This window comes from Miniopterus schreibersii, assembly GCF_964146895.1.
Source record: "Miniopterus schreibersii genome assembly, chromosome: 6".
NCBI classification, from domain to species: domain Eukaryota; kingdom Metazoa; phylum Chordata; class Mammalia; order Chiroptera; family Miniopteridae; genus Miniopterus; species Miniopterus schreibersii.
This window is the reverse complement of record NC_138107.1, coordinates 69,230,150-69,256,673: the sequence shown is the minus strand read 5'-3', so window position 1 is coordinate 69,256,673 and position 26,524 is coordinate 69,230,150. Positions and strand designations below refer to the sequence as shown.

Here is a 26,524-nt window from a genome sequence, read left to right as displayed (position 1 = left end):
AGTTATCCTAACAATCATAATGGTGTTCAATAAAGTTCTAGAGCTAATGGAATATACCCTTATTGGAAGGAAGGAAAGAAACATTCAAATTCCCTTGAGAAATTTGGCTCTTCCTTCCCCCTCTTGCCCACCCAAAGCCATCAGAAGCCGCTACAAGCTCCGTCTCCTAGCTGCAGAGCAGCAAGGGGTTAACCAGTCTTGGTTTACTCAGTGTCTCTGCGAGGCTTTTATCTGATCCTTCCTCCCTTCCTCCCCAGCCCCCTCTTTTGTAAAAGTCAACCACTTCCTGAGGAGCCCTGTAGTGGTGAATTTCACACCTTTCTTTTCTTTGTGAAGAGCCCTGGGTGTTAATGGTACAGGATTGGGTACCATTGTAGTCTCCGGCTGCCTGTTAGTAAAGCTGAGGGATGCCTGTGGAAAAAAAGTAGAAGGTGGAGAAATTTGAGAAATGAGACTAGGAAATAGGCTCAAATGGGTCTCATTTTAAGAAGAGATTTTTTTTTATTAGCAACTTTCAGATGTGTATTCGGAAAATAATAATTTGAAAGAGGCTTAGAATTGAGTCTAAAAGAGTCTCCTGAAGGAAGGAGCTGAGATTAGAGAGCTAATTGGTAATAAATAAATAAATAAGTAAATAAATAAAACAATCAGAAAGAAAACCTAAAGAATCCTTCTCTGACCTTTTTATTCTACAGGTGCATTTATTTACAAGGTGCAACAATGGAAACTTGGTCAGTTGACCAGGTCTGCAGTTGGTTGGTGGAGAAAAACTTAGGAGAGCTAGTTCATAGGTTTCAAGGTGAGTTGTTTACACTTTTACAAAAATGCTAATCGAGCTGCTTAGATACTGAGTGTCTTTTGTTACTGATAATTGCTTTTGCTGCCTAATGCTTGTGAGTGGGGCGTGGAGCGGCTGCTGGGGGGAACTTTCATTTCTTGACTAATGATTGTGGCAGTTTGCATGTGACCCAGTAGTCACAGGAGAATATAATATTTCAAAAAGAACTCAAAATAAAGCTTTAAGAGTTACTTACAATACCTATTTGATATTGTTTGATACCACTTTTATCCTTAAATTGTGCAGCACGTAAGTTTTGTACAGTGTTGGATTTACAAGTTTGAAATGTTGCCTGGCAGGTGCTTTTAGGAAGAATTTCCTAAGATTCTTTTTTCCTTATAAAAACAATGCCTGTAAGAAAGGCTCAGAAAGGGCGAAAGGGATAATGGGGAAGGAGTGAGATTGTATTGTGATCCCATGTTCTAGTACTTTCTTAGCAGCAGATAGCAGTTTGGAATTGTGCGATATCAGTGTTCTATCTTTAAAAATAGAGATCATTTTATAACCTCAGAGGACAAGTTTAGACGATCCTTTTAACACTGGCACTAATTTTTTTCTTGCTCAGAATGTTGTGTTTTGCAGAAACTGGTGTGTTTTTTTTCCCCCTTTTTCCCAGAGGAAGAAATAAGTGGACCCGCTCTTCTCGCTCTTAACGATCGGATGGTTCAGCAACTGGTAAAAAAAATTGGGCACCAGGCTGTCTTGATGGATTTAATTAAAAAATATAAGCAGAAGAGTCAAGGTCTGCAGTCCCCAGGAAGCCCTAGAGCACCAGCTCTGGTCATGCAGGCAGCAGCAGCCCCAGAGTAAGTCTGTTCGTGAATTCTTTATTTTTAATGCATGATATTTGGGGTTTAAACCTCTTTGAAAATTGTGACCATTTTCAGCTAGCTTGTGTGTACAGCATTTCTAACATCTGCATAAAGAACACTTTTTGCAAAGTTTTATGAATCAAGATACATTTTTTTAAATGCACCACTTTTTAAACACTGACTAAGAGTAGCCCTGTAAGCCAGAAGCTCCGATATAAAAAACTGTAACAAGTGTTGACATGTATATACAACGTCAGTAGAAATGGATCCCTGCCCCTTAGGTCTTAAAATCAGAGTTTGGGAAAGACATTTTTTGCTGCTCCTTTGCTTTTGTCTAAACTATTTATTTATGTATGTATGTGTTTATTTGCCAAGGATTCCTTAGAGTAGCTAATTTATATTCTCCTCTAGAGGCCTTTACAATATAATTTGCTAGAGGCCTTCACAATATAATTTGCTAAAGACTTTTGCTACAAGGACTTCTAATTTCTCAAGAGTATTCTTGGAATGCTGAATGCTATGATAGCATCCCACAAAAATCATGTAGAAAATTTATGGTGGCTTTGAGGTTTAGGGATGTTTTCATTTGTTTGTTTGTTTTTATCACTGACTTGCAATGAAAAGCTATGATAACAGGAATTTTAAAATTAAAATGTTCATTTTACAGATCTATGCCCCAGGATCATTTCAGGCATTCTGATTTGTGTTTCTTTCCCCATATTTCAAGACTTTTTGTAAGGTTTCTAATGTTAAATAATTGCTGTAGACCAATTATTCATTCATTTTAAAAATAAGATTATGATGTTTGCTGAAATCCATTCTATGTGTTTACCTTCGTTTTTCAGATCATATCTGTACTAATAGATATTTCTGCCTTGCTCTCTGATAAGCAATATAAGGTTAGAGAGACCTGGCTTAAGTAATTTGATTTCTAGAATATTTGGATATTTGGGACATGGAGGGGGATGAGCAGGTATGAAGGGATGGTTCACGGTTGGTCTGGAGATACTACCATCTGATTTATTGGAAGGATGGCTTTAAAACATTGTTTTGACATATCTATGTAAACGCACACTTTTCATAAGTGACTTTTGATGAAGCTCCCATTGCATGTTTTCACTCCTTTCGAGCAATGGGAGGGTGAGAACCTCAAACAGAACTCAAAGTAAATTCCTGGTATTCTTGGATTTGGATGACTTGGACTTTGAGCTAGAAGTTCTCCTCAGTTGACTGGAGTCTTGAGATGGCCTTAGCACAACTTGGAAGAAAACAGAGAGCCTTGTTTCCACGGTAAATCAGTTTATAATGTTCTCTAGTAAATGAGAACTAACTGGACTGCCAGGAAATCTGGGCTTCATTCCTGGTTCTAACACTGACTTGGATTGATTGTTCAATATTGACATTCCTGCTGCTTCTTCTGTAGGCTGTGGAAAGTAATGGAGTACCTAACTCTATGTTAATTCACACTGATGTTAGGCGTATCATAATCTTTGAGAAAATCTCTTCTCCTTATCCCAGACCAAAATAGTCTCGTGTTAGATATTAAGTATTGCTAACCTGGTTAAGAAAGCCATTTTCAAATGTAGCCAAGACTTGGAACACTGGTTGTCCAGGCGTTTATGAGTGAGGGCTTTTCACTCTACTCAATAAGTAGGTGACTCACTTTAAGGATTGTGTTGTCTTGTATTCAGGTTAAATTATTCTGGTGCAAAATTTCAGGTGGGCTAACTAGTTATATTTGGTTAAAATGCTTATTGGCTTATTTGCTTATTGTCAAATATATTGGCACTTGACAAATATATTGCTATGTAGGAATTGTAATAGAAAGAGGCATGAAAATATACAATTTAATTAAGCCATCTCAGGAAGTGCTTAATAAAGGTAGGCAACTTGGTGTAGTAGAAAGAACCCTGAAGCTAGGTATCAAAACACTTAATTTCAAACCCCTGTTCTGACATTAGCTATCCATCTAACAGTGGAGAGTTGCTTGACTTTTCTTAGTTTCAATTGTAAAATAAAGTAGACAGAATAAATGATGCTTAAGACTCCTTCTAAAGAGCCTACAATGGCATTCAAGATCAGAGATTGCAGATGGGTTTCAACTTGAGTGCATATTTCATTTAATGGCTGATGGTTGCCTGGTATGTTATTTTGAAAAGGATTTGTAGGCCACATCTCGACTTAAGCATCCTACTCAAACTTAGGCAAATGGCAGAAATCTATAATAGTTAAGAGTATTTGCAGTTGCTTTTTGGTTGTTGTTCTTGTTAAAGCTGGTAGAAAAATCACTGAACAGGAAGTTGAAAAACTGAGATCAACTCCTGGCACAGCTATTGAGTAGCTTGTGGTGGTGAGGAAGTTGCGTTACCTTCTGGGCTTCAGTTGCATCTCTCAGAAAGTGGCAGAGTTAGTGGATTGTGGTTCTAACATCATGAGATCTCACAGATAATTAAATGTCCCCCAAAATAGCAGGGAATAGGGAAGGGATCTGACATAGAGTTCATCTTCTTTTTTTTTTTCCTTTTTTCCCCCCAAATAAGAATATTAACCAATGAAGGTACCCTTTATTATCACCATCATTTCATAAAGGAAAGGATTGTCTTACCTCCATTTATAAATATGACCGATTGGTGAAAATAGCATTGCTAACTCGTGTCAGTCTATCTCCTAGTATGTATGAACTACTGAGTGAGAGGACCCCAGAGGGTCCATCTTTCATTTCTCTTAGTCATAACTCTAATGTAGATCTAATGTGGACCTTGGAAGTAGACACAGATTATATGTTAACTGTGAGCTGAACCTTAACTTCAGAGCCACCATGACATCAACAGTTGGATCTCCTGTTGACTAGCCCCTGACCCACCTCTTCTTTCTTGGTGACAGGGATGAACAGTCCTCCAGTCCAGCCAACCATGGGGAGCAGACATCAACTTTCTATCCATCTGAAGCCCTTGACAATGGACTAATTGACCAAAGAGTACTGAAACAGAGGTGGGGTTGCCAACTTCTAAACATTTAAAGCCAAATGATAATATTTGTATTTTTTAAAATGAGGTTTCATGTAAGTGAAAACTTGTTTTCCTGGAAGGGAGTTTTTTATCAAGTGATGAAGATATTTGGCAAAAGATGATGGTTAAATTTTCTGATCTTTGTGTTGGAAAAGTGAAGTTTTGAGATTATATTACACATCTTTCAAGTACACGTTGTTAGGGAAAGGGGGGATTTCTCCGTAGTAAACTGTGCAGAGTGATTGACAGTAGCCGCAAAGATAGAATTTTTTCAGCGAATAACGTCCTACAGAATATGCCATTTGAAGAGTCTTTGCTTTTGTTTTGAATTTTGTAGTGATTGTTTTACCTTGACTACCCCTGATGGAGGCACTGCTTTGATAAACATGTCCTTATATAGTAGTACCCCCTTATCCACAGTTTTGTTTCCCACGGTCTCAGTTACCGTCAAGTTGATATTTCGTTCAGCAGAGGATATCTTTGGGACCAGCCAAGCAGGAGTTGCAGAATCAGGGAAACTGGGCTGGAATTAATGATAAATAACTCTCTGACTTCTTCCCACTTCCATTAAATCTCATATGAAGCCTTTGGAGAGAACCAAAGTGAGCTTGATTTCTAATCTATTTTTCCCATTTTGTTCAGTCGGAAAGTTACTGAATATACACCCTGAGCTAGGTATTATTTAGACAGTGGCAGGCAGGGAATGCAATTTAGTCCTTGCCTAGGGGAACTCGGTTTAGTAGACAAGACAGATATGTAAGCTAATAATGGCAATATTAAGAAAGTATGCAGAAGTAGAAATGCACAGGGTACAGAATTAGCACAGAAGAGGGAGAAATAAGGCTTTCAGAAAATGAGTGTGGAGAAGGTCTCTGGGGAAAGCTTCATAAAAACTGAGGGAAGATTTTGAAAGGTGATTAGAAATTCATTGAAAGAAGATGGGGCAGGAGAGAATAAAGACATTCACAGCAAAGCGAACAGCAAGTGCAAATGTACAAACACCTGCAGCAGCTCGGGATTGTGTTTGGAGCAAGTACTTTTGGAATGTAAGAGACTGAGGCAAAGAAAATGGAGTTGCTGGAAATGGTGAGAGATGCTGTTAGGTAAGAAGGCTCTATGTGATGCCAGTGAGCAGGGCACCACCTGGGGACTTAAACAAAAAATATCAATGCCCTAGGTCGGTGCTCCTCAAACTCTATAATGTACTTAAAATCACCTAGGAATTTTGTTCAAGTTAAGATTCTGATTTAATAGGTCAGGGGTGAGGCCTGAAAGTCAGCATTTCTAGTAAGTCTGCCAGTGCTGTTCTAGGACTACCCTTTGAGTAGCGAGACCCCAGACCAATAAGAATTTGGGGGAGTACAATAGATTGAATCAGCCGTGTCACTCAATGTATGGGCTACATTGTTAGGAAACAGGAAGATTACTAGGCCTATAACAATTGGAAAAAGGATGAGTTCTGCATGATGAATTACAAAAGGCAAAGCATCTGGTACGGTCAAGTGTTGATTATGAAGTTTCAGCTCTCACATACACTTGGTCTTTGAACTATGGGGCCTTCAGATTTGAAGTAAAATTTCCACATTGGCTTCTGTCTAATCCCAGCAATCTTTCAGGACCTGAAAAAGTATTTGAAATTCATTAATGGATAGGGAATAGTCTCTAGAAGTGCTGGGTTCTTGGATGTTTGGGGAGCAAATGGCTCAATACATGAGGTACAGATATCAGATGACATAAGCCCAAAGACAGCTCAGCTCTTTTATAGACTCCAGTCACAGGGGCAAAGGTAGACAGGTGACCAGTGAATGGTCTTTCAGAAAAAAACAAAACAAAACAAAAACGCTTCAAAAGGACAGTTCAAATCAGAGTCCAAGGATTTGTCAAATCTGGACAAACTTTATGATGTATTCAGGGCAAATGTAGGAAGCCAGCAACAGCCAATGTCCATGGGTTATGCTTCTCTGCCAGCTCTGTATGGTCTTTGTACATCTTGTTTGACCTCTCTGGAGGCAGTTTTTTTATGGATACCGCTCCTGGGCATCCATTTTATCACCATCACAGAGCTACTGAGTCCCATAAAGAGCTTCTCCATAGAAGTCTGGTAAGCTACAGAGAAACTTTACTTTTGAATAAAACTGTTGACCACTTTCTGAACCAGTCCAGACCTCAGGTAGCCAGCTCTGAGTTGGCACAATTTGCTGTTATTCTCTTAAACTAGGAGCCATTGTCTCAAAACTGGGGTTGCTTCTTTTACTTGGGCATGGTTACTATATCAAGCAAGGCTGGGCTACTGGGACCCTGGGCTATGTCTTGGTGAAGGAATAGCCTGGGAAGCCACTGACCAGCTCTCGCTGGCCCCTCTACTAACTGAAATCAGTGTTTATGTAAAGTTGGGTGGAAGGTCAAGGAGGGGAAGGTTTTACAGCTATGTAGGGGGATAAGGTGTGAGAATTTGGAATTAGAAAATGACTTATTACCTACTTTTTCCAATCTCTTTTCTCCTTATTTCTCAGATTGTATTATTTCTATTGCTCTAACTTCAAGTTTGCTGACTCTTCTATGTAATCTTCATTCTGCTGTTAATCTCTCTAGTATATATTTTTAAAATTTAAAATGTTGTAATTTTCCCTTTTTAAATTTCTATTTGTTTTTTAACATAATTTCTATTTCTCTGGTAAGTTTTCTATTATTTCAGTTAGTCTAACATAGTTTTAAGTCACTGAATTGTGACAATAGCTGTTTTAAAATCCTTGCCAACATCTTTGCCAACATCTGGATCATCTCAGCATGAAACTCTTTTCGTTGCTTTTACTCTTGAGAATGGGTCACATTTTTCTGGGCCTTTTAAAAAATATGTTACATAATTTTGAATTGCATACTGGACATTGTGAACGTTAGAATGTGGAAGCTCTTGATAATTCCTCATTCACCCAAAGAGTGTTGATTGTTAGTGTTAGCAAGCAACAAAATTGGTTGGACTCAAACTAAAAACTCTGTTGTTTCTTGGGTATTAACTCAAATCTAAGTTTAATTTTTTTATCCTTAGTTGGGTTACGTATATGTGTGGTTCAGGATCAACCAGAGATTTGCACAATTTATACACAGAATTTGTAGTCCCCCTTCACTAACTCTCTCTCCTTTCTGAGATTCTCCATTCCTTTTCAAGAGATGTGGTTTCCTCAAACTCTGTTTACTAATTCTGTAGTCCATAAAGCCTGCAGGTTTTCTACTAGAGTTTGAGCAGCGGCTACCTGAGGAATGGTTCAGCCTAAAAGTTATACAAAAGAATACTCACTCCTTGTCTTCCTTTTCTTCTAAGAGTAGCCTCCTCTTTAGAATCTGCCTGCTTTTTTCCACTCACTCTCCAGTGTTTTCAGTTTTTTTAAAAAATATTTCTTCCAATGCTTATGGTTAATAGGTTGGATGGTCTAGGGTGAGCTAATTAGTTCATTCTAGAAGCAAAACTCTGCTAGTAGACTATTGATGTAGTCTACATTTGAATTGTAAATGCTTGGATTAGCAATAGGAACCATGGGGAGAAGTAGGCGAATACAAGATATAAGATGTAGAGAAATTTTTATGACACCTAAGTGTGAAAAGTTAAGATAAAAAGGACATCATGGTATTAAGTCTGACTTGCTAAGAAAAGAACTATAGAAAGAAAGAAAAAGGAAGGAAGGAAGGAAGGAAGGAAGGAAGGAAGGAAGGAAGGAAGGAAGGAAGGAAGGGAGGGAGGGAGGGAGGGAGGGAGGGAGGGAGGGAGGGAGGGAGGGAGGGAGGGAGGGAGGGAGGGAGGGAGGGAGGGAGGGAGGGAGGAAGAAAGGAAGGAAGGAAGGAAGGAAGGGAAAGAAAGAAAGAAAGAAAGAAAGAAAGAAAGAAAGAAAGAAAGAGAGAGAGAGAGAGAGAGAGAGAGAGAGAGAGAGAGAGAGAGAGAGAGAGAGAGAAAGAAAGAAAGAAAGAAAGAAAGAAAGAAAGAAAGAAAGAAAGAAAGAAAGAAAGAAAGAAAGAAAGAAAGAAAGAGGGAGGGAGGGAGGGAGGGAGGGAAGAAAGAAGGAAGGAAGGAAGGAAGGGAGGGAGGGAGGAGGGAGGGAGGGAAGGAGGGAGGGAAAGAAAGACAGCTTGGCCAGCATGGCTCAGCGGTTGAGCATCTACCTATGATCCAGGAGATTGCGGCCGATCAATGACTCTCTCATCATTGATGTTTCTCTCTCTCTCTCTCTCTCTCCCTCTCAACTTCCTCTCTCTGAATTCAATAAAGATATATTTAATAATAATAAAAAAAGAATATGCTTAAAAAAAAAGAAAAAACACAGAAATTAGAATGGTATCTTAGCCAACTCAGGCTGCCCTAACAGTATACCAAAGATTGTGTGGCTTGCACAATAGGAATTTATTTCTCACAGTTATGGTAGCTGGAAAGTCCAAGTTCAAGGTGCCAGCCAACTTGGTTTCTTGTGAAGCTCTCTTCCTGCTTGTAGATGTGCTGTGTCCTCATGTGACACAAAAAGACTGAGCACTGATGTCTCTTATAAGAGCATTAATCCTATCGTATCAGGGCCTCATTTCACCTTATTTCCATAAAAACCCTCTCTCCTGATACAGCCACATTAGAGATTAAGTCTTCAGCATATGGATTGGGTGTGCAAGGGGATGGGGAGGGGGTGCACAATTCAGTTTATAGCAAATGGAAAAGTCATTTTAAAAAAAGATTATGAATTATTTTAGATGTGCATGAGATGAACAGTGTATGAGTTGTTGGAGAGGTCAGAGCCAAGGCTGTGGGGATGGATAAGTTCTCTGAGAGGAAAAGCACAGATTAATTCTAAAGATTAAGATGGCAAGGACCAAGCCTTGTGTAAACTCTTACAAAAGTTGAAGGACAAATAAGTGAGCAAATAAAACAAGCAAGCTGTTGGAGAGACAGGAGGAGAGGCAGGAAAGCAAAAGAGTGTCACGGGAGAAGAGAAGGAGAAGAGGGCTGTGAGGAAGTGGTCAATAATGTTCAATGCGGTTAGAAAGTTCTTGAAAAAGGCCATTCTCAAAAGGCCCTGGATTTGTAACTTAGGGACTCATTACTGACTTCTGAGGAAGCAGTCTCAGTAAAGTGATTGGAAAGACATTAAGGTATAAGAAGTAAAGGAAAAGCAGGATGGGCTTGATATGAGGGACATATTTGGAGCATAAATGGTGAGTTGAATCCCCAGAGTCGTGAATGCCATAAGGAAACCCTGAGATGTTCAAAACATTGCCCAGAGCAAAGTGAATTTGTCCCTCCTCATATAACTACTCCCTCCGGCTGATCATGTTCTTTCTTTCAACAAAAGTGATTGTGTGCCAACTCCACGAAGCAAAGTTATATACACTGGAGGTAAAACGAATAGTCCCTGCCCTCATGTAGCATCTTTGTCTCTTCTGCTCCCTGCCGAGACTCAACTTCTGTAGAGCACTGGCTCTGAGGTGGGAATAGAAATATTAGTGTCCTCTTCATTCGCAAATGCTTTCTGCTCCCTGAACTTACTTTAGGCCAACTTCTGTTGTTGTTCTGCCCAACTCTACTTAATAAAGATATTATGAATAATCTTAACCTCACAGTAAAAGTTTTTTAATCCAATGAAAACATCATTTTGTGGCTTGGAAACAACTGTGCCTGAAGTTACCTGCTTCCAAGTTAGAAAGTATTTTTAATTTCTGATGAGTCCCTTTTATTGTGTAGTGCTAATTTTGACTTGAGTTCGTTGGCATAGCTTGTGTTCCAGTCACTTCCAGAATGTGAAGAAAAGGAGAATGTGATGCCTCTGATTTTGTAGAGTGACTATTAGGAGCAACTTAGAACACCTAGGTTGGAAAGAGCCTGTCTGGGTCTGGCTTCATTCTAACATTTGACAGAAATAACACCATGGTATATAGTCCCTACTCTGAAATTAAAGAGAAGAGACATGAAAAAAATATGTAGCACAAGAAGGTAAAAACTGTACCAAGCCTTATTTTATAGCATTGGAGCTTTCAAGTCATCTGTTGGTGTGGGACTAAATAAGAGATGGTGACCTCAAAAGTCTAAAGGGGTCCTACAACTAACTTAGCTACTTGAACCCCCTGGGCTAAAATGTTGTATTGAAACCAAGCTTACCACTGGCACAGTTACATTGCCTTTCAAAAACCCTGGGAAGGCACAAAATATGGCAAACAAAACTTGTCATTACTTTGCACTCTTGGTCTGAGTGTATAAGGGGGAGATCGTGGGAAAAGGAAATGAGTTAACAAATGGAAATGGAAATAGGGATTTTAGAAGAGTAACTTCCACCCGGCCAGGCATGGCTCAGCGGTTGAGCACCTAGGATCCAGGAGATCGTGGTTTGATTCCCGGTCAGGGCACATGCCCGGGTTTCGGGCTCGATCCCCAGTTGGGGGCGTGCAGAAGGCAGCCGATCAATGATTCTCATCATTGATGTCTCTGTCTCTCTATTCCTCTCCCTCTCTCTCTGAAATCAATACAGATATAAAATAAATAAATAAATAAATAAATAGAAGAATAATTGCCATATAGTCATCCTCAATATAAGCACAGACTTCATCAGGGAATTACCTGTCACTGTCTTACATCAAGTGTTAAGTTATGGGTGTGCTTATTTTAGCTAGGACATGTTTTCAATGCTGATATAGTGACTGTCAAAGAAGGAAAAAAGGAGGGAGCTTGTCATAAAAAGAGAGGAGAGTGTTTCTCCTCTTTTCTTTATTCCCCATGTTTCATTGTATCTCGTACAGTCTTGTCAAATACTATCTAAAATTCTAAAGGGGCCTAGCCTTTCAGAACTCATCTGAATTTTCTTAGGACTACTAAGGATGCCAAGGTTGTGCTAGAAAATTAACCTAATTAGGCTAATTTAGGAAATCTTTCTGTTTTTTTTGTCTTCTACTTTGCCTTTGTTCCTTTACTTTCATTCCAATCAATCTTATTAGTGAAGTGGATTGAAAGCTAGTTAGTGCCTCTGGGTAACTGTTACTTGGAAATTTTACTGTAGAGTCTTCTTTTTACACACTTAATGATCAGTCACTAACTTCAGAGTTTTAAAGTGGTTCTGATACTTAATTTTATAAACAGCCTTATTGGGGTATAATTTGCATAACATAAAATTCACTAACTTAAAGTATATGGCTCAGTTAATTTTAGCAAGTTTATATGGTTGTGCATCCATGGTCACAATCCACTTTGGAACATTGCATCACCTTAAAATTTCCCTCCTTTTTGCAGCCCATCTTCTCTCCCACCCCCAGTCCCAGGCAACCACTGATCTGCCTTCTGTAGCTATAGTTTTCTGTAGTGTTTGGTAGAAACTTCATCTGGATGAAATCAGAGTATCTGGTACTTATTTTAAATTCAGAAACTAAGTTTACCTTTAAAATAGCCAAGACCAACTAAATTAAGTGGACCTTGTCTTTCACTATAAACAGCAGCAGAGTAAATTAATTAGAATAATTTTCTTAATTAGGTGCTAAGACTTATTATATGCCTCACTTGCTCTGCTGAATTTTCAGCAACTCACTCTTTTTGTTTGATAGTGTTCAGTACTCAGCTATGTATTACATATTATTTCCTCAAGATATATGGATTAATATGCTTCCCAACTTCAGGCTTTATTCTAAAGCCTATATTATTATGACATTTTTTCCCAGAACTACAAGTATTTATGGGTACAAAGGGAAAGGAAGCAGAGATACCTAATGAGCCTTCAAACATATGCTGATAGATGAATGGATGGAAGACCGATTGATGACTTCCATATATTTAGGTCTCAGGAAAGTGCTTTCTATCAGAAGTTCTCAGGATGCAGAAAATGGGTAATTCACATATATTTGAAATAGAATTTCACTCTCTGTGTGTCTTTATTTAACAGAAGGAATACAAAGCATGTTCTAGCAAGGAATAAAGCCTTGCAGTGGACGAAGTCCTATGTTTTACCCGAGTTTCCCTATGATGTCAAATGCATGTTAGCGGAGCAGAAGTGTCCCGACCATAGCATGAGGATACGGATCATTGAGTTTCTCCAGGCCGACATGACCAAGTATCTGAAAGGCTCACTGTGAGTAATAACAGGGCAGATGTGCTGCTTTGGGAGAGAGTCTGTTAGAGTAAAACAGAATTCATTTGGAACTAACCCTTTTCACATTTGGATGACGTATTGACAATAAGTCCAACATTGCCCAATATTTGAGTGTCTGCATTGTTACATGGAAAGACTGGAAGAAACGTGAGTGTAATTTAGACTCACTGTAAAGGAAGGGACTGGGCTGCTTGAAGTGAAACCTGTCTTCCTGTGCGCTGAACAGGTATCCCACCGCCCAACAGTACAACGATGTGGTCAACGCCCTGCTGCTGGCCCACCCTTTCCTGGACAAGGACGGCTGTGGCTTTGTGAGTGACTATTTTGTTAATTTCAGCCCCTTTTAGAACAATAGCCTTGTGGTGTTGTCCAGTAACTTTATGTCTCAACCCCCTTTACTAGGTCTCTCTCTTCTCTTTCGGATACTTCTCTCTCTCTTTGTGTTTCTTTATCTTTTCTTAAAAGATAGACTTCCTTTTTAGAGTAGTTTTAAGTTCACGGAAAAATTAAGAGAACGGTCCAGACATTTCCCTCCTGTACCCGCTGCCCCCACAGATGCGTAGCAGCCCCTGTTGTCAACATCCCCACCCGAGTGGTACATTTGTTACAACCGATGAACCTACATTATCATCAGCCAAAGAGCAGACTGCCTTGGGCTTCACTCTTGGCCATGTGCATTCTATGGGTTTGGACAGAGGTATCCATCATTATAATGTTATACGGAGTATTTTCACTGCCCTAAAAATCCTCTGTGCTCCACCTATTCATCCTTTCCTTGTCCTTCCCTTTGGTTTCTTTGTCTCCCTCTGTTGTCATCTTTCATCTCTGTTTTAAAGCTTTTGGAAACTCATGGGTAACAATGAGTCTCCAGGCAGGATCTTTAAGAGAAGTGACACGTAGAAAGAGGACAATGCGACCGCACCTCCATCAGTGCTGTCAGCAGTAAAGTGCTTATTTGAGTCTTCCAAGACCTGTGCAATTGACAGGACTGATCTTATTGCTCCAATTTATAGTTGAAGAAACTAAGGCTGTGGGTTACTTGGCTACCATGTACTAGACCTAGACTCCAGGTCTTTCCAACTTAGGCCCCGGTGCTTTCTGAAAGGGCAGAGAATAATTCTTATTGGGACCTAAGCCAGGAAACCAGGAATGACAAAATTTACGTGCCAGATAAAGGACTAATGTAATCTCAGTGGCATTCCCATTTGTCCTGAGGAAACAGCACTCAGAAAATATGGCCAAACTCATCCGGTGACTTACCACCTTCTCTAGTGGCCAACACTAGGGAGAAAACAGAGGCTTGTCTGTCTGCAAAGGGTCCTTTTCTTTCCCATTCCCACTCTTGGGCCTGCTCAAGCACATGACACCACAGGGAAGACGGGGGGCTGAGAAGCAGCCTTGAGGCCCAGGCTTTAAGCAGTGTCAGGCGGCTGCTCGCGCGCTGTTACCAGCCGCGGCCAGGACTCAGTCTTGTTGCTAGTCTGTTGTTTCAGTACCTCGGCCCCTCCACTGCACAGAGGACTGGCTGAAGGCATCCAATTTCTATAGTTTCCAAGATGTATCAAGCACTGTGCTGGACTTGGGGAGCAAGGCACCCCTGAGCCTGTCCTCATGTGCTTCTAGCCTAGTGGAAGGAAGGGACAGAGGGAGGGAGGGAAGGAAATAAGAAAGGAAGAGAGGGAGGGAAGGAGAATAAAAAGAACCAAAAGAAAAGAAACAGAAACAGAAAAGCATCACACAGATGAGGGTAAATTACCGGTGTGATAAATGTTGACAAGGAAAGGTGAGAGCTGATAACCAAGGGAAATGAACTGTTGGGGAGGCCACAGAGCAGTGAAGGCTCAGCTGAGATCTGCAGGCAGAGCAAGAGTTAATCAGATACCAGCAGGGTCGGGAGGAGTATCTTTGTGTTTGAAACAGTAGATGCTCCACAAATATTTGGGGAGTGAATGCCAATAGTATTCACCAAGGTGAATTTCAAGGAATCACAGAAAAGTCATATATGAATTGATGCATTTAATAAATTTTCCTTAAAGGCATCAATCCATATATGCACAAGCCATTATCATTTCTTTTTTGGAACCCACTAGAAAAGTGAATTCTAAGGCCTGGGTATATATCTGAAGAAACCCAAAATGATAATTCGAAAAAATATATGCACCCTCTATGTTCAATGCAGTGTTATTTACAATAGCCAGGCTATGGAAGCAACCCAAGTGCCCATGAGTAAACAAGTGGATAAAAAAGCTGTGGTACATTCACACAGTAGAATATTCCTTGGCTACAATAAAGAACGAAATCTTGCCTGGCCCGCGTGGCTCGGCGGTTGAGCGTCAACTTATGAACCAGGAGGTCAGGGTTCGATTCCTGGTCAAGGCATATGCCTGGGTTGTGGGCTCCATCCCCAGTGTGTGTGGGGGGTGGGGGCAGCCAATCAATGACGCTCTCATCATTGATGTTTCTCTCTCTCGCTCCCTCTCCCTTCCTTTGTTTGAAATCAATTAAAACGTGTGTGTGTGTTTTAAAAAAGAATGAAGTCTTACCATTTGCAACAGCATGGACCTAGAGGGTATTATGCTAAGTAAAATAATTCAATCAGAGAAAGACAAATACCATATGATTTCACATATGTGGAATCTAAAGAACAATATAAACATACAAACAAAACAGAAACAAACTCATAGATACAGAGAACAGACTGATGGTTTCCAGATGGGAGTGGGTTGGGGACTGGGTAAAAAGATGAAAGGATTGAGAAGTACAGATTGGTAGTTACAGAATAGTCATGGATGTAAAGTACAGCTTAGGGAATATAGTCAATTATTGTAATAATTCTGTACGGTGCCAGGTGAGTACTGGAAATATCAGGGGGAACACTTTGTAAAGTATATAATTGTCTAACCACTATGCTGTACACCTGAAACTAATACAAAATAATATTGAATGTAAACTGTAATTGAAATAAGAAATTTTTTTAAAAAGTGGAGTAGGTTGTGAAGACAGTAGAGTAAGATGAAAATTATCCAATTTTAGGAATTAGAGAATCTAAAATCAATAGCCAGTATATTTACTCAATAGCTATGTGACATTGGAAACATATTTTTAGTTCTCTGACTCTGTTTTGTTATTTGTAATTTAGGGATTACAATTTTTATAGCAACATCTCAAGATTGTTGTGAGGGTAAATGGAAGGATAGAGTTATTGTTTCTATTACAGTGACGTGAAAAGATATAAAGCCCAAAGGTGACAGATAAACAATTTTGTTGTTTAGGTAGTATTATTTCAATCTCCTTGAAGATTAACTGTTCTACTTTGTTATTTTACAGTTTTTATGGAAACGAGCCCTGAAAGATCGCTTTAAATATATTCGAAGGTCCATAGAAGGTGACGAGCAGGTGATGAGAAATAAGTGGAAATTTGGGCACCGAAGAGGCCAGAGAAGGAAATCTCATGCTGATACAAGATTTGATGAAATGGACATTGTCCAGATAAAAGTAAGATTGAATCTTGAATTATTCTGACAACTTATTGATTGGTTGATTGATTCAGGGATAATAAGTCCTAGCATTTGAAATAATTAAAACAAAATATGATATCCTTTTGGGGTGGTCAGAAAGCAAGAACATTTGTTTTGCATAGCAAATAATGTGAATGCCATTAGTTCAAAAAAAGTTCTTTCAAAACCAGTTTGAACAGAGTTTGCTATTGAACATCTCATGTTTATTCTTTTACAACCTTCAAAGAACCTAGAAAAACCCTCATGTTCTGGGTCCTCGAATAGCTTCCTGTCATCTGAAAATGCATCTTGTGTTCTTGCTGTTCTTATTGCTACGGAGAGTTTTTAATGCTCATATGGTAGGGTCAGGTAACCTGTAAGGTGTCAGGGGGAAGGTAATCCATATGCATGGAGACAGAACTCCATAACTTTGCCCAGAAGGTTACCCCATAGCACCCGAGGAGACTGTGAGGAATGTCAGGCTGAGGATCCGGCCAGGGCCTGGAGATCCCTCCTCAGCAGCAGGTTTGCTGTACATAATGCCCATGTTGGTCCTAGTTATCTGAGGGCCTATATTCTTTAACTACCTCACAGCACCCAGATACCCTCAGAAACAAAAGTGTCCCCTGCCAATAAAGCAGATTGAACTTCTTAGGGAGGATGCCCACCCTACCAAGTATGGACGCTAAATCTCGTGCTCCCCCAATTCTACTTCCAACTCAGTCCAACCTAGATAGGTAAATCCTAACACTTCACCGCAAACACATTTATCTTGGTAAGTGTACTTGGTGTAAGTATTGTAGTTTCTTCTTCAGCTGGTATATTTATTTGCTATTAACAGAGCATCATATTGGGCCATCTCGTTCTATTAACACTATTTATAAGCTCTAGAGGATAGTAATATATTAAAGCAGTGTATGTACACCATTCATCCCAGTATCTACATAAAGAATAATTTTAGATGAAGGTATATGTATATTTTAAATATCTTACTACTATAATTTTCAATGAGATTTTCAAATCATTGGCCAGTTAAGATATTATAATTCTATGTCTGCACTTTGATGAAAAGACAAAGGCAGATGAAAGGTAACTGAATTTAGTGGAGTAACTTTTTAGAAATGTTCACTGCAATATTCCAATATAAACTAAAATCATAATAAAGTAGAATTATATTTATTTTAAAATATCTTTTATATTCTTAAAAGTCACTCTATAAAGGAACATAATTATACAAATTAGTTTTCTCAAAAATTTTGATTTCTAGGATGCTAAAATTAGAGTTCCTTTATAAATAAACATTTTGCATATTCAGTTTCCCTTTTTTTCCTATAATGCATGTCCCACTAAAATTCATTGGAATGAATAAATGGTAAAATTGGGAAATTAGCAATTGTTCCTAGCACTAGAACTCAAGGGTAAGTCAGTGGGGTCAGAGACCAACCCCCAGGGACACAAGGCTAATAGCAGTTTCTCTTTTGTTGATGTATCATCACTGAACCCATTTGTACACTCATCACTGTGCTTCTTCTCAAAACCACTTTATTTCTTCATGTAACTGTACCTTTCATGGCTTGTCTCTTCCACCTACCTCTCCATCTACTCCGCCAGACATACCTGAATTCTTAAATGAATCCTGCTAAGGCCCATGTAGACGGCTTTGCTATAAAAGACATAGGGAATGGAATGTATTATGGCTCAAGATGAATAAGTTGCAAAAGAATTTAGCTTTGACCTTCCTGTCAACTGGGCTAAAAAGAGATTATAAAGTGGTCTTTGTTCACATCTGGAGCAACAATATTTTTCCTGGCAAACAAATCTAATTTGGTATTTACTTTTCCCCCCTTACAAATGGGGCTACAAATTGCTGATTCTCTTAAAGACTGTAACATCCCTGTTTATGACCTAGTGCTCTGTAAAGCCAAAAGCTTTAAAGGACAGGAAAATAATTACACTAGAATATTACAGAAACAATGTGTTTCTCTGTTTGGTATCCTCCATGGTGATTAAGCAAATGTAAAAACACTAGTAAGAGCAGAGGGACAAATCCATTGAATATATGACTTATCGTTGGTTTAGTTTTGTTCCTGTTTTTTTTTTTTTGTTTTTTCCTTCAGTGGTTGGAAGGAATTTACCAAAAAATTTCAGGTAGAGATGTCTCACTGAAGGACGGTGCATTCCTTAGCCTGTCACGTGGCTTCTTCGGATAGCCCAGGCAGCTGCAGAATTTGTGTGAGTCTGAGCATAGGCCACAGACCTTGAGTCCCTATCTCTCCTTCTGTCTCAATCTCCTAGGGCAGTTTAGCGCTGCGTAAACTATGCTACAAAACTGGAAGCATCAACATCGCGAAAGCACCCATCTGTGAGTCAATATCCCTCCTCATATCCACGGCTAAAATGACTTTTCACCATGTTGTATGGATGTCAGCATCCCAGACTATGTACCCAGAACAAATTCTGCAAAATCTCGGGTATTTGCAGTGTTTAAAAATCCTTTTCCAACCTCACGACTTCATGTCGCTGCTGCTTATACAGTCACACAGCCAAATAACCAGAATTGTTGTTGTTTCTTATGCATCTGATGTTTAGTTTTAGGTCCAACTAATTCTGTAGACCCATGAATTAATAAATGTTTCTTTTCCTTAATTGCCTTTTACTATACTTTATTTATTTATAAACTGTTGCTGTAAGAAATGTCTAAACCTATAAAAAAATTTTGTGAGAGTTTATTTGAGCCGAACTGATGACATGTTCTGGGGAACAAGATCTAAAGTGCTCCGGAGAATTCCGGAGAATGAGTTTTGCAGTTTTTTTATGCATTTCAAATTGTCAACCAACAGTCGGCGCCAATTCAGTGTCAACAGGAATCCCCAATTTGGGATGAGGTGAAGGACACTTTATTCATTGCAAAACAGCTCAATTGTGACAACATGGCTGTAAGGTGGCCCTGGGGCCAGGCTCCTTCCCAGCTAGACAGCTCTGCCCGCTCCGTGCTGGTCTGCTTTGCACTGCGCTGTTCTCCACTGGGCTCTGTTGTTTCAGCTCAGCCAGGGAGACACAATCTTTAGTTTTCGGGGAAAGTGAGCTCCCCAAGCTGGAGGGGAGCTGGCGTATATGGACAGACCCTGTCTTCAGTCCCGGATTGGTCCATCCTTATGCAAATGAGGACTCCAAATCCTTGCAGTTTGATTGGTCTAAAAGGCACTATCCTGATTGGTCAGAAGAGAGCCACTCCGATTGGCCAGAACTGCACAGCTCCAATTTGGATGGGGAAAGCCTCAGTCCTATTGGTTGAAACAGGGTTCCAGGACCTTCTTTTTAAGGGCTGGCTCGGCTGCAGAACCAGGGCAGGCAGTTTAGAGCAGAGGCTTCTCCATGAAGTGCAGTTTGTGTGAGAGGCCCCTGTGCAGAAATGGCTGCCAGGCTCTGCTTTTTTTATTGAGCCCAGTTAGCCACCAGGAGCCCGTAAGGGTTCACAAAATTAAGGAAGGGATGTAAAGAAGATTACATGAAGGTGAGAGAAAGCTAGATGGGGATTGGATTATAGGATAGTTAAGATTCAGTGCTCTCTTGAGGGTAGTCCACTTTTGAAGGAGGGATCTGGAAAGGGCATTTCAAAGGTGTGATAACCTAGATGCACAGAAAGAACGGACAGGACTTGCTTAAGGCAAAGATAAGCAGATAAGCCTTTAGCTAAGGAAGTTGTAGGCCTGGGACATGACTACCCACCATGACCTGCCCAGTTAGGAATTTATGATCAGATCACCTTGTGAGGTTCCTTTCCATAGAATCCCTTTTTCTGTCCACAAAACTGATATAATTAGATTCTTGAAATAGTAGACGTAATTGAGTAATTTCATCAGTTACTGACAACATTATTCTGTTTAAATGATGACACTGGTTGTAAAAGTTTATAGGAATTAAATGGAACTGCCTGGCAGTGTAGTGAATTATACTTTATACTGTAGTATTTTTTTTTTTTTAAACCTCAGGTGTTAATTAAAGTCGAGTGAATCACTCTTCAGTTGGCACAGTATTGCCATTGCCCTGTGGTCTTTCTCTGGTTCTGTTCATTCCTCTTTGTCACCATTTCTACCTGGCTTCCTCCTCACCTCTACCATTGTAATGTTTTTTGTATGTATCTTTTCGTTTCTAAGTGTTCCAAAATGTGCACTGTCACTTTGGCCTTACATATATTTGACTTAATGTAAATGGTATCCTATCCCTCATTAGTGTTTCACTTTTCTCACTCGAGCTCTTTAAGACTCGCTCAGGTCACTATGTGTATTTCTCGGCCATGATTGTACAGTTACTAAATACGCCTGGCCTCAAGCCTTGTTTCTTCCCATCAGAAACTGGACTGCAGACTTCATGTCCATAAAATGTAATTGAAAGTTACCCAAAAACTGCTTAGGTATTCAAATGCCTAGAATATCTACTAAGTTCCCTTGGATTTCTTTTATGGCAGTTACTCTTTGTTTCTTACTGCACCTGACACATAGTGATTTATTGTCTAAATACTAGTTTTTATAGCCTTTTCCACAGATGTTTCTCCCATGGTGCAAAACTGAGTAAAGCAACGCAAATTGAAGAACAATGTTGACAGGTGCATGCCGGATGTAATGCAATTATTGCCATCGGCAGGTGGCAGCTTTACTAATACTGGGTTTTACAAGTCAGCTGTTCACGTGGAAACATGGGGCGAAGTCGCAACAGTTTCCCTGCTGACTGACTGAGACACACAACTGAAAGCTAAGCAGAGACTCTTCAAGTGACTCGGGAAATCACTGCCAAAGTCAATTGGATGACGATGGAATTGAAAGTGGGGCAGTTGGAATTTGGAATGAGGAAAACTCAGCTATCTGATTTGTTCACAGAGTTAAAGATTGTCCATTTGTTAACCATGTTCAATGCCACATGTAATTACACACAATGATACTCACTTTATGACTGCATTATTATAATATGGTTTATGTTATATAAAATATAAAATGAGTGCAATACAGCCTATAATTCAAGTTTCATGAAGAGTTAAGCTGAAATGTGAAATATGGAACATATTGATATCTTGAAAATATTTTTCAGGAAGAAGCTATTTGTTTAGATTCTGAGGTAGATGAACATATTAGCTGGCTCCAGCAAGAATATGTGAAAACAGAAAAGGACTGGAGAGAAATTGATAAGAGAATGAGCCAGACTTTGCAAATAAGAAGGAAGCTGATTGGCCGCAGAACACCTCTGAAGGACATTCTTAAAATGTTTCCTTTCCTGAAGTGCCCTTACCAGGTATCTTTATTTGCTTATAATACTCTCTGATTATAGCGTCCACACTGATTCGTCTCTTTCCTCTTAGAGTGGTAACAGGAATAAGCAAGTGTGAATCTCAGTAGGGTGTGTGAGGCCCCACTGGCTATAGCTGGGACTATTTGCTGAGAATTTCTAGAACCTATTTCTAATAACATGTACTGTCTGCCTTCAGATTTAGAGTTCCCTGTCATTGGACATATTGTGGAGGCTGCGGGACCACTACTTAGGGGTATTTTGAAAGTGTGAGACCTTTTTTCTTTACATGCATTTAGACAATTAAGATAGTTTATTAAGGAACTATTAGTATGCAGCATTACTCAAAATCTATTTCCTTTATGATCCCAAGTCATTTCATAAAGTGATCTTAAAATACATGAAGTTTAAGGGGTAATTCAAATACCCTGCCATTAGTTTACTTAAGGTGGCCATTAAAGGGTTTTATTACAATTTTAGCTGTAGCATATAATGAAAGATTCATCAGAGTTTTTACCTGAGAACACATTTCATAGAGAAATCCTTTGGGTGCACTCAAAGTGTTTCATGTATTTTTCCTTCTTCCAAAAACCAAAAAAATCCAAAAATCTGAAATAAAAATTTGTGGGCAGATTTATTTTCATAATAATGCAAATAGCAAACATCTGAACTTACTATGTAGCAGGCATATTCTTATCACTATATGTGGATTGTCTTATCTGGTCCTCTCAGAAAACCTACCTTGATTATTGCTTGCTTTCTCTTAACATGGTTTTTGTAATGACTACTTACTAAAGTTGTCTACTTATTGTTGTAAACAAAGAGCTAAACATTTCAGGTTTCTTTAGGAAGCACCTCCCTAACTCAGTATCATGTAGCTAACTGGGATTTTCAATTCATAAAAACCTTGTTGTGCTTCCTAAAATAAAAGCAAGCTTGACCTCACTTACATATATATACACAGACAGTTACCCTCTAGTGGGACAGCTGGCCCAGCTCCAAACCACCCCACCACTTGTTGCTGCTCCCGTTGTGAAAACACTCAGGGCCTGGGAGCTGTGGACACACACACGTGGCAGAGAAGCAGCTGGTGTGGGACATGGGGCTCTGGGAGTTTACATGGACCCTCCATCACCACCTGCCCTCATCAACCTCCTCCCTCAAAGAAACTTTCTCCCAACAGAAAATTCGAAGATTTTAAATTAAAAAAATATATACTTTATTAGACTATCAAAAATATCAAGTAGGAATTTGTTACTGGGATCTATTGGATGTGACACAAGACAAGTAGGAGGGGATTGAGGAGGGCAAAATACCAAACACAAATTTAAACAATTCCCCAAATTGTCCAATGCATCCTTTGAGATGCTAGTTTTCACCTCACTGCAAAACCATTTCAACAATCATAATTTAGAACTTATGTGAAAGTACATAAGAATCCCCAGCTAATATAATACTTACAACTTTAAATTAATTAATAACTAAAACATATATATTCATTAACTTTACAGTAGAGAAACCTGACAGATTTCATCTTAAACAAGTGATATTAGTTTATGTTTCTGACAATGGGAGTGATTTCCAGTTCCATCTCGTGCTTCCTCATGCAAAGAGAAGTGTCAGTATTCTTGTCAAAAATGCCTAACTCATGAAGAGATATCATACAAACCTAGACTAAGTAATTGGCTTCTGCTTTTCACTTTAAAAGAAGCACTTAGCCAGTGGCAAGAGAGGGTGGTTTTAAGTAAAGGGGATTCCACAAAGGTAAACTGGCTTTGCTTTCACCTTGTAATCAATTATCTTGTATGTAGTTTATTTCTGTCTGATCTCACAGTCTCTAAAACTCTCCCCTTTCCCTAGAATCCCTTACAACACTCAGTTTCAGTACTTTGTAACATTTGCCTCCTAAAATCTAAGTTTTCTTCTTTTTGCTTCATTTCGGATGCTGTTAAAACAACAATGTGGTTTACCTAAAGAAACATAAGATCCTAGGTCTTAGTTAGGTCACCCAAATAGCTATAATATGCTTGTCTACTCCTTGAACTGAGTCTGCACTCAAAGTTTTAATTCTATGGGCTTCCAAGTTTGCCACGTCCATTATTTATCTTTTCCTGTTCATTTCAGGCTTTCCTTCCTTCCTCCTTCTCTGTCCTAAATCTTCACTTTTCCACTAACGCTACTCAAATCTTAAACTACATTCAAAGTTTAAAATAATCCTAAAGAGTTATTTAGGATTAGCTTTCCTAGTGACTCGGTACCTTTTTCTCCTTTCAGATGTTCAGAGAATTTCAGCTGCTTACGAGAACAGATATTTATAAGAAGACGAGGCACATTTTGGAATCCTACTCGGAAAACATCCTGACTTCCCTGTCGGTGGCGCGCAGTCCGGTCAGCATCGCGCTGCAGGAACAGATGCGGCGACACCCAGATGAGGACGCGCGGAGACGTCAGTGACGCGGCGGGGTGGCCTGGGCTCGTCTCTGTGATTCAGGGCAGCGGGCGCAGCTGTTTTGATCCTGAGGAAAATTTAGGGAAACAACCTGTGGGAGAGAAAAAACTTTTCAACTGGGAGGTGTTGGGGTATAAATATAAAAAGTGCACTTGACACTATAAAATTCTATTTAGGGAGCCAGGAATCTGTCCATTTCCTAATCTCAGCCACAAGGGAAGCTGACAGAACCACCCCGGCAGAGGGGCCGCGCAGAATTCTTAGCGACTCCTGGCCGAGACCTGGGGCGGGAACCTGAGACCTTGGATGTGTATTAGCTGGGATGTTGAAGAATGGTTGGGAAAACACTGATCTCAGAAGGCTAGTTTGTTCTCTGTAGAAGGTTAACGATTAAAAAAAAATATCCAGGTACTTTATACTGGCTTCGCTACAACAATAAAGCTCACTTTTCTCAGACTCTCAGCATGTTTGCCTTGACAGATATGAAGATGACAGCCACATGTTTACTCCTGCCAGATGTTTTTGGGGATGATCCCAGCCTTTTTGTCAGTGTGAATGAGAAGGTATGAAGTAGATCAGTGATCACCGATTTCACATTTTACATCTTCATGTTTGAAAGCAGGATGGTGGTCTATTTGGGACTATGTTTTGTCATTTTTACAAATATGCTAATTTGCAACAAGTTCATTTATTATAATATCATGGTTAAGTTCAGGCACCGTGTATTACTTAGCTATTTTACATGCCATGTTATCTTTTTTTTCAGGTGCAAGTGTCCACACCTGTGTTAGAAGTTAAGAACCCTTTCAACATTGATGCCTGTGAGTTTTCTCTGTATTTGGAAAAAGAAAGACTCACAAGAGTGGACGACTGCGTCACGGCCTTGGCTGCTCTAGTAGCTGCCTTTCATGTGTTTGGGATCCAGTGTCCAAGACGATTGTCCCAAACCCTCAACTTCCTGGAGACACTGATTTTTGATATGCACAGTCCCTGTTTTCCTTCTATGAAAGAAAAGGAAAAGGAAGTAGGATTTCAACACCCGGTCACTTAACAACATGCCAAATATTGCATCGGAATCGATCTCTGGGACAGCCGAAACTACAAAATTGGTTTGAATTAGGTAGACGGAAAATCGTCTTGCCTCAAAGATGTGAATTTCGGTGCCTCCTTTTTTTCTTTAGCCTCACGATGACAGGTTTTCATTGATTTTTAGAGAGGGAGGGAGAGGGGAGAGAAACATCAACGTGAGAGAGAAACATTGATCGACTCCCTCCCGTACGTGCCCGGACTGGGGATCAAACCCGCAACCTTTAGGTGTACAGGACGATGCTTCAACCACGTGGGCGCCTGGCCAGGGCTCAATGCCTTCTGTCTTTAACCTTAGATACTTAAATTCTTTGTGAAATTCTGTAATAAAGTACTACCTAATTAAAAATGTTTATTTTGATTTGAGTTCTAAGAAATTCCATGGTTACACTTTTATAGGTGCCTTAGTTTTTAAGACACTACACTTCATATTTGCTCAAGTCCTTTGGTTTAGGGTAAGACCATGCACTTAACTCAAAGTGTCCACCTGAGAAAGGCTTAATGTCCAGGAACTGCACATTTGGGGGCTGGGGGCTGCCTCTTTGGTCTGAGTATTGCTTGGAAACCTTTGAAACTTGGTATTTTTAGAAGATACACATAGTCCCCAGTTCCTCTTCCCAGAGCTGACCTGCCTGGCCCTGGGCGTTTTGGTTTCCTTCAGTCACATTTTTCAGAACAAGGGCTGCTTCATTCCTTGGACTCCTCACTGCTGGCCGATCTCGCTGGCACAGGTTCTGATCCCTACGACCCGTGTCTCCCTTCTGTTTCCCTCTGAAACCCGAGTTTGTCTTCTCTGCTTCCCTCCCTGAAGGTGCAGCTCTGCATACCTGGTGCTTGTCTTTCCACATGGCTTCTGGTTTGCCCGGGCCGTGACCTTCACTGTTTGGTCCTCCCTGGCTGTTCCACAGGCTTGTTTGGATTTGCAATACAGACCTAGCTTTTCACTCCCAGGGCCACCAGCGTCCAGTTTTCAGGTGAGGGCCTTTCTCAAGCCCTCCAGCCTCTCGTGGGGGTCTAGGTTTGATGGACCAGGTTGGCTTAGACTGAAGGAACTGAAGTGTGCCTAATACTTGCACTGTGATGTGATGCGCATTTCTTGGGTCACTCCGCATCAAATTATTTAAAAGGTTAAAAAGGGATTCACAGAAATGATTGAAAAAAAAATATTTTTATAACATACATCTCTAGAAATACTGTAAGACACTAGTAACTTTCTGTTCACTAAAATGCTCAAGAGAAGCTGCCCACCTCTATGATGACTGTGCACACGGACAGAATAAAAACCTTGGCACATGTCATTTTCCCATAAACCAGTTCCTATTCCTGTTCCCATTTCTTTCACTAGAACGTGCCTTTAGTTCCCTACAAACTTTATTTCCCCCAATTACCGCCCCCAAAGCTTTTTAATAAGGTTCACAATCTGTCTTATTTCTCTTTTTGCAAATGAATTTACCA

At 39.8% G+C, this 26,524-nt stretch overlaps 1 protein-coding gene across 1 annotated transcript; it reads left to right on the top strand.

The window, feature by feature from the left end:
- The first annotated feature begins 402 nt into the window (after positions 1 to 402).
- SAMD3 (sterile alpha motif domain containing 3) lies at positions 403 to 25,407 on the top strand. Its single transcript, XM_081141354.1, has 10 exons — positions 403 to 799; positions 1,455 to 1,644; positions 4,534 to 4,641; positions 12,551 to 12,736; positions 12,984 to 13,068; positions 16,085 to 16,252; positions 21,340 to 21,540; positions 23,809 to 23,980; positions 24,464 to 24,546; positions 24,750 to 25,407. The coding sequence occupies exons 1-10, from the start codon at positions 721 to 723 to the stop codon at positions 25,032 to 25,034; spliced, it is 1,557 nt and encodes a 518-aa protein (XP_080997480.1). The 5' UTR covers positions 403 to 720; the 3' UTR covers positions 25,035 to 25,407.
- The last annotated feature ends 1,117 nt before the right edge of the window (positions 25,408 to 26,524 follow it).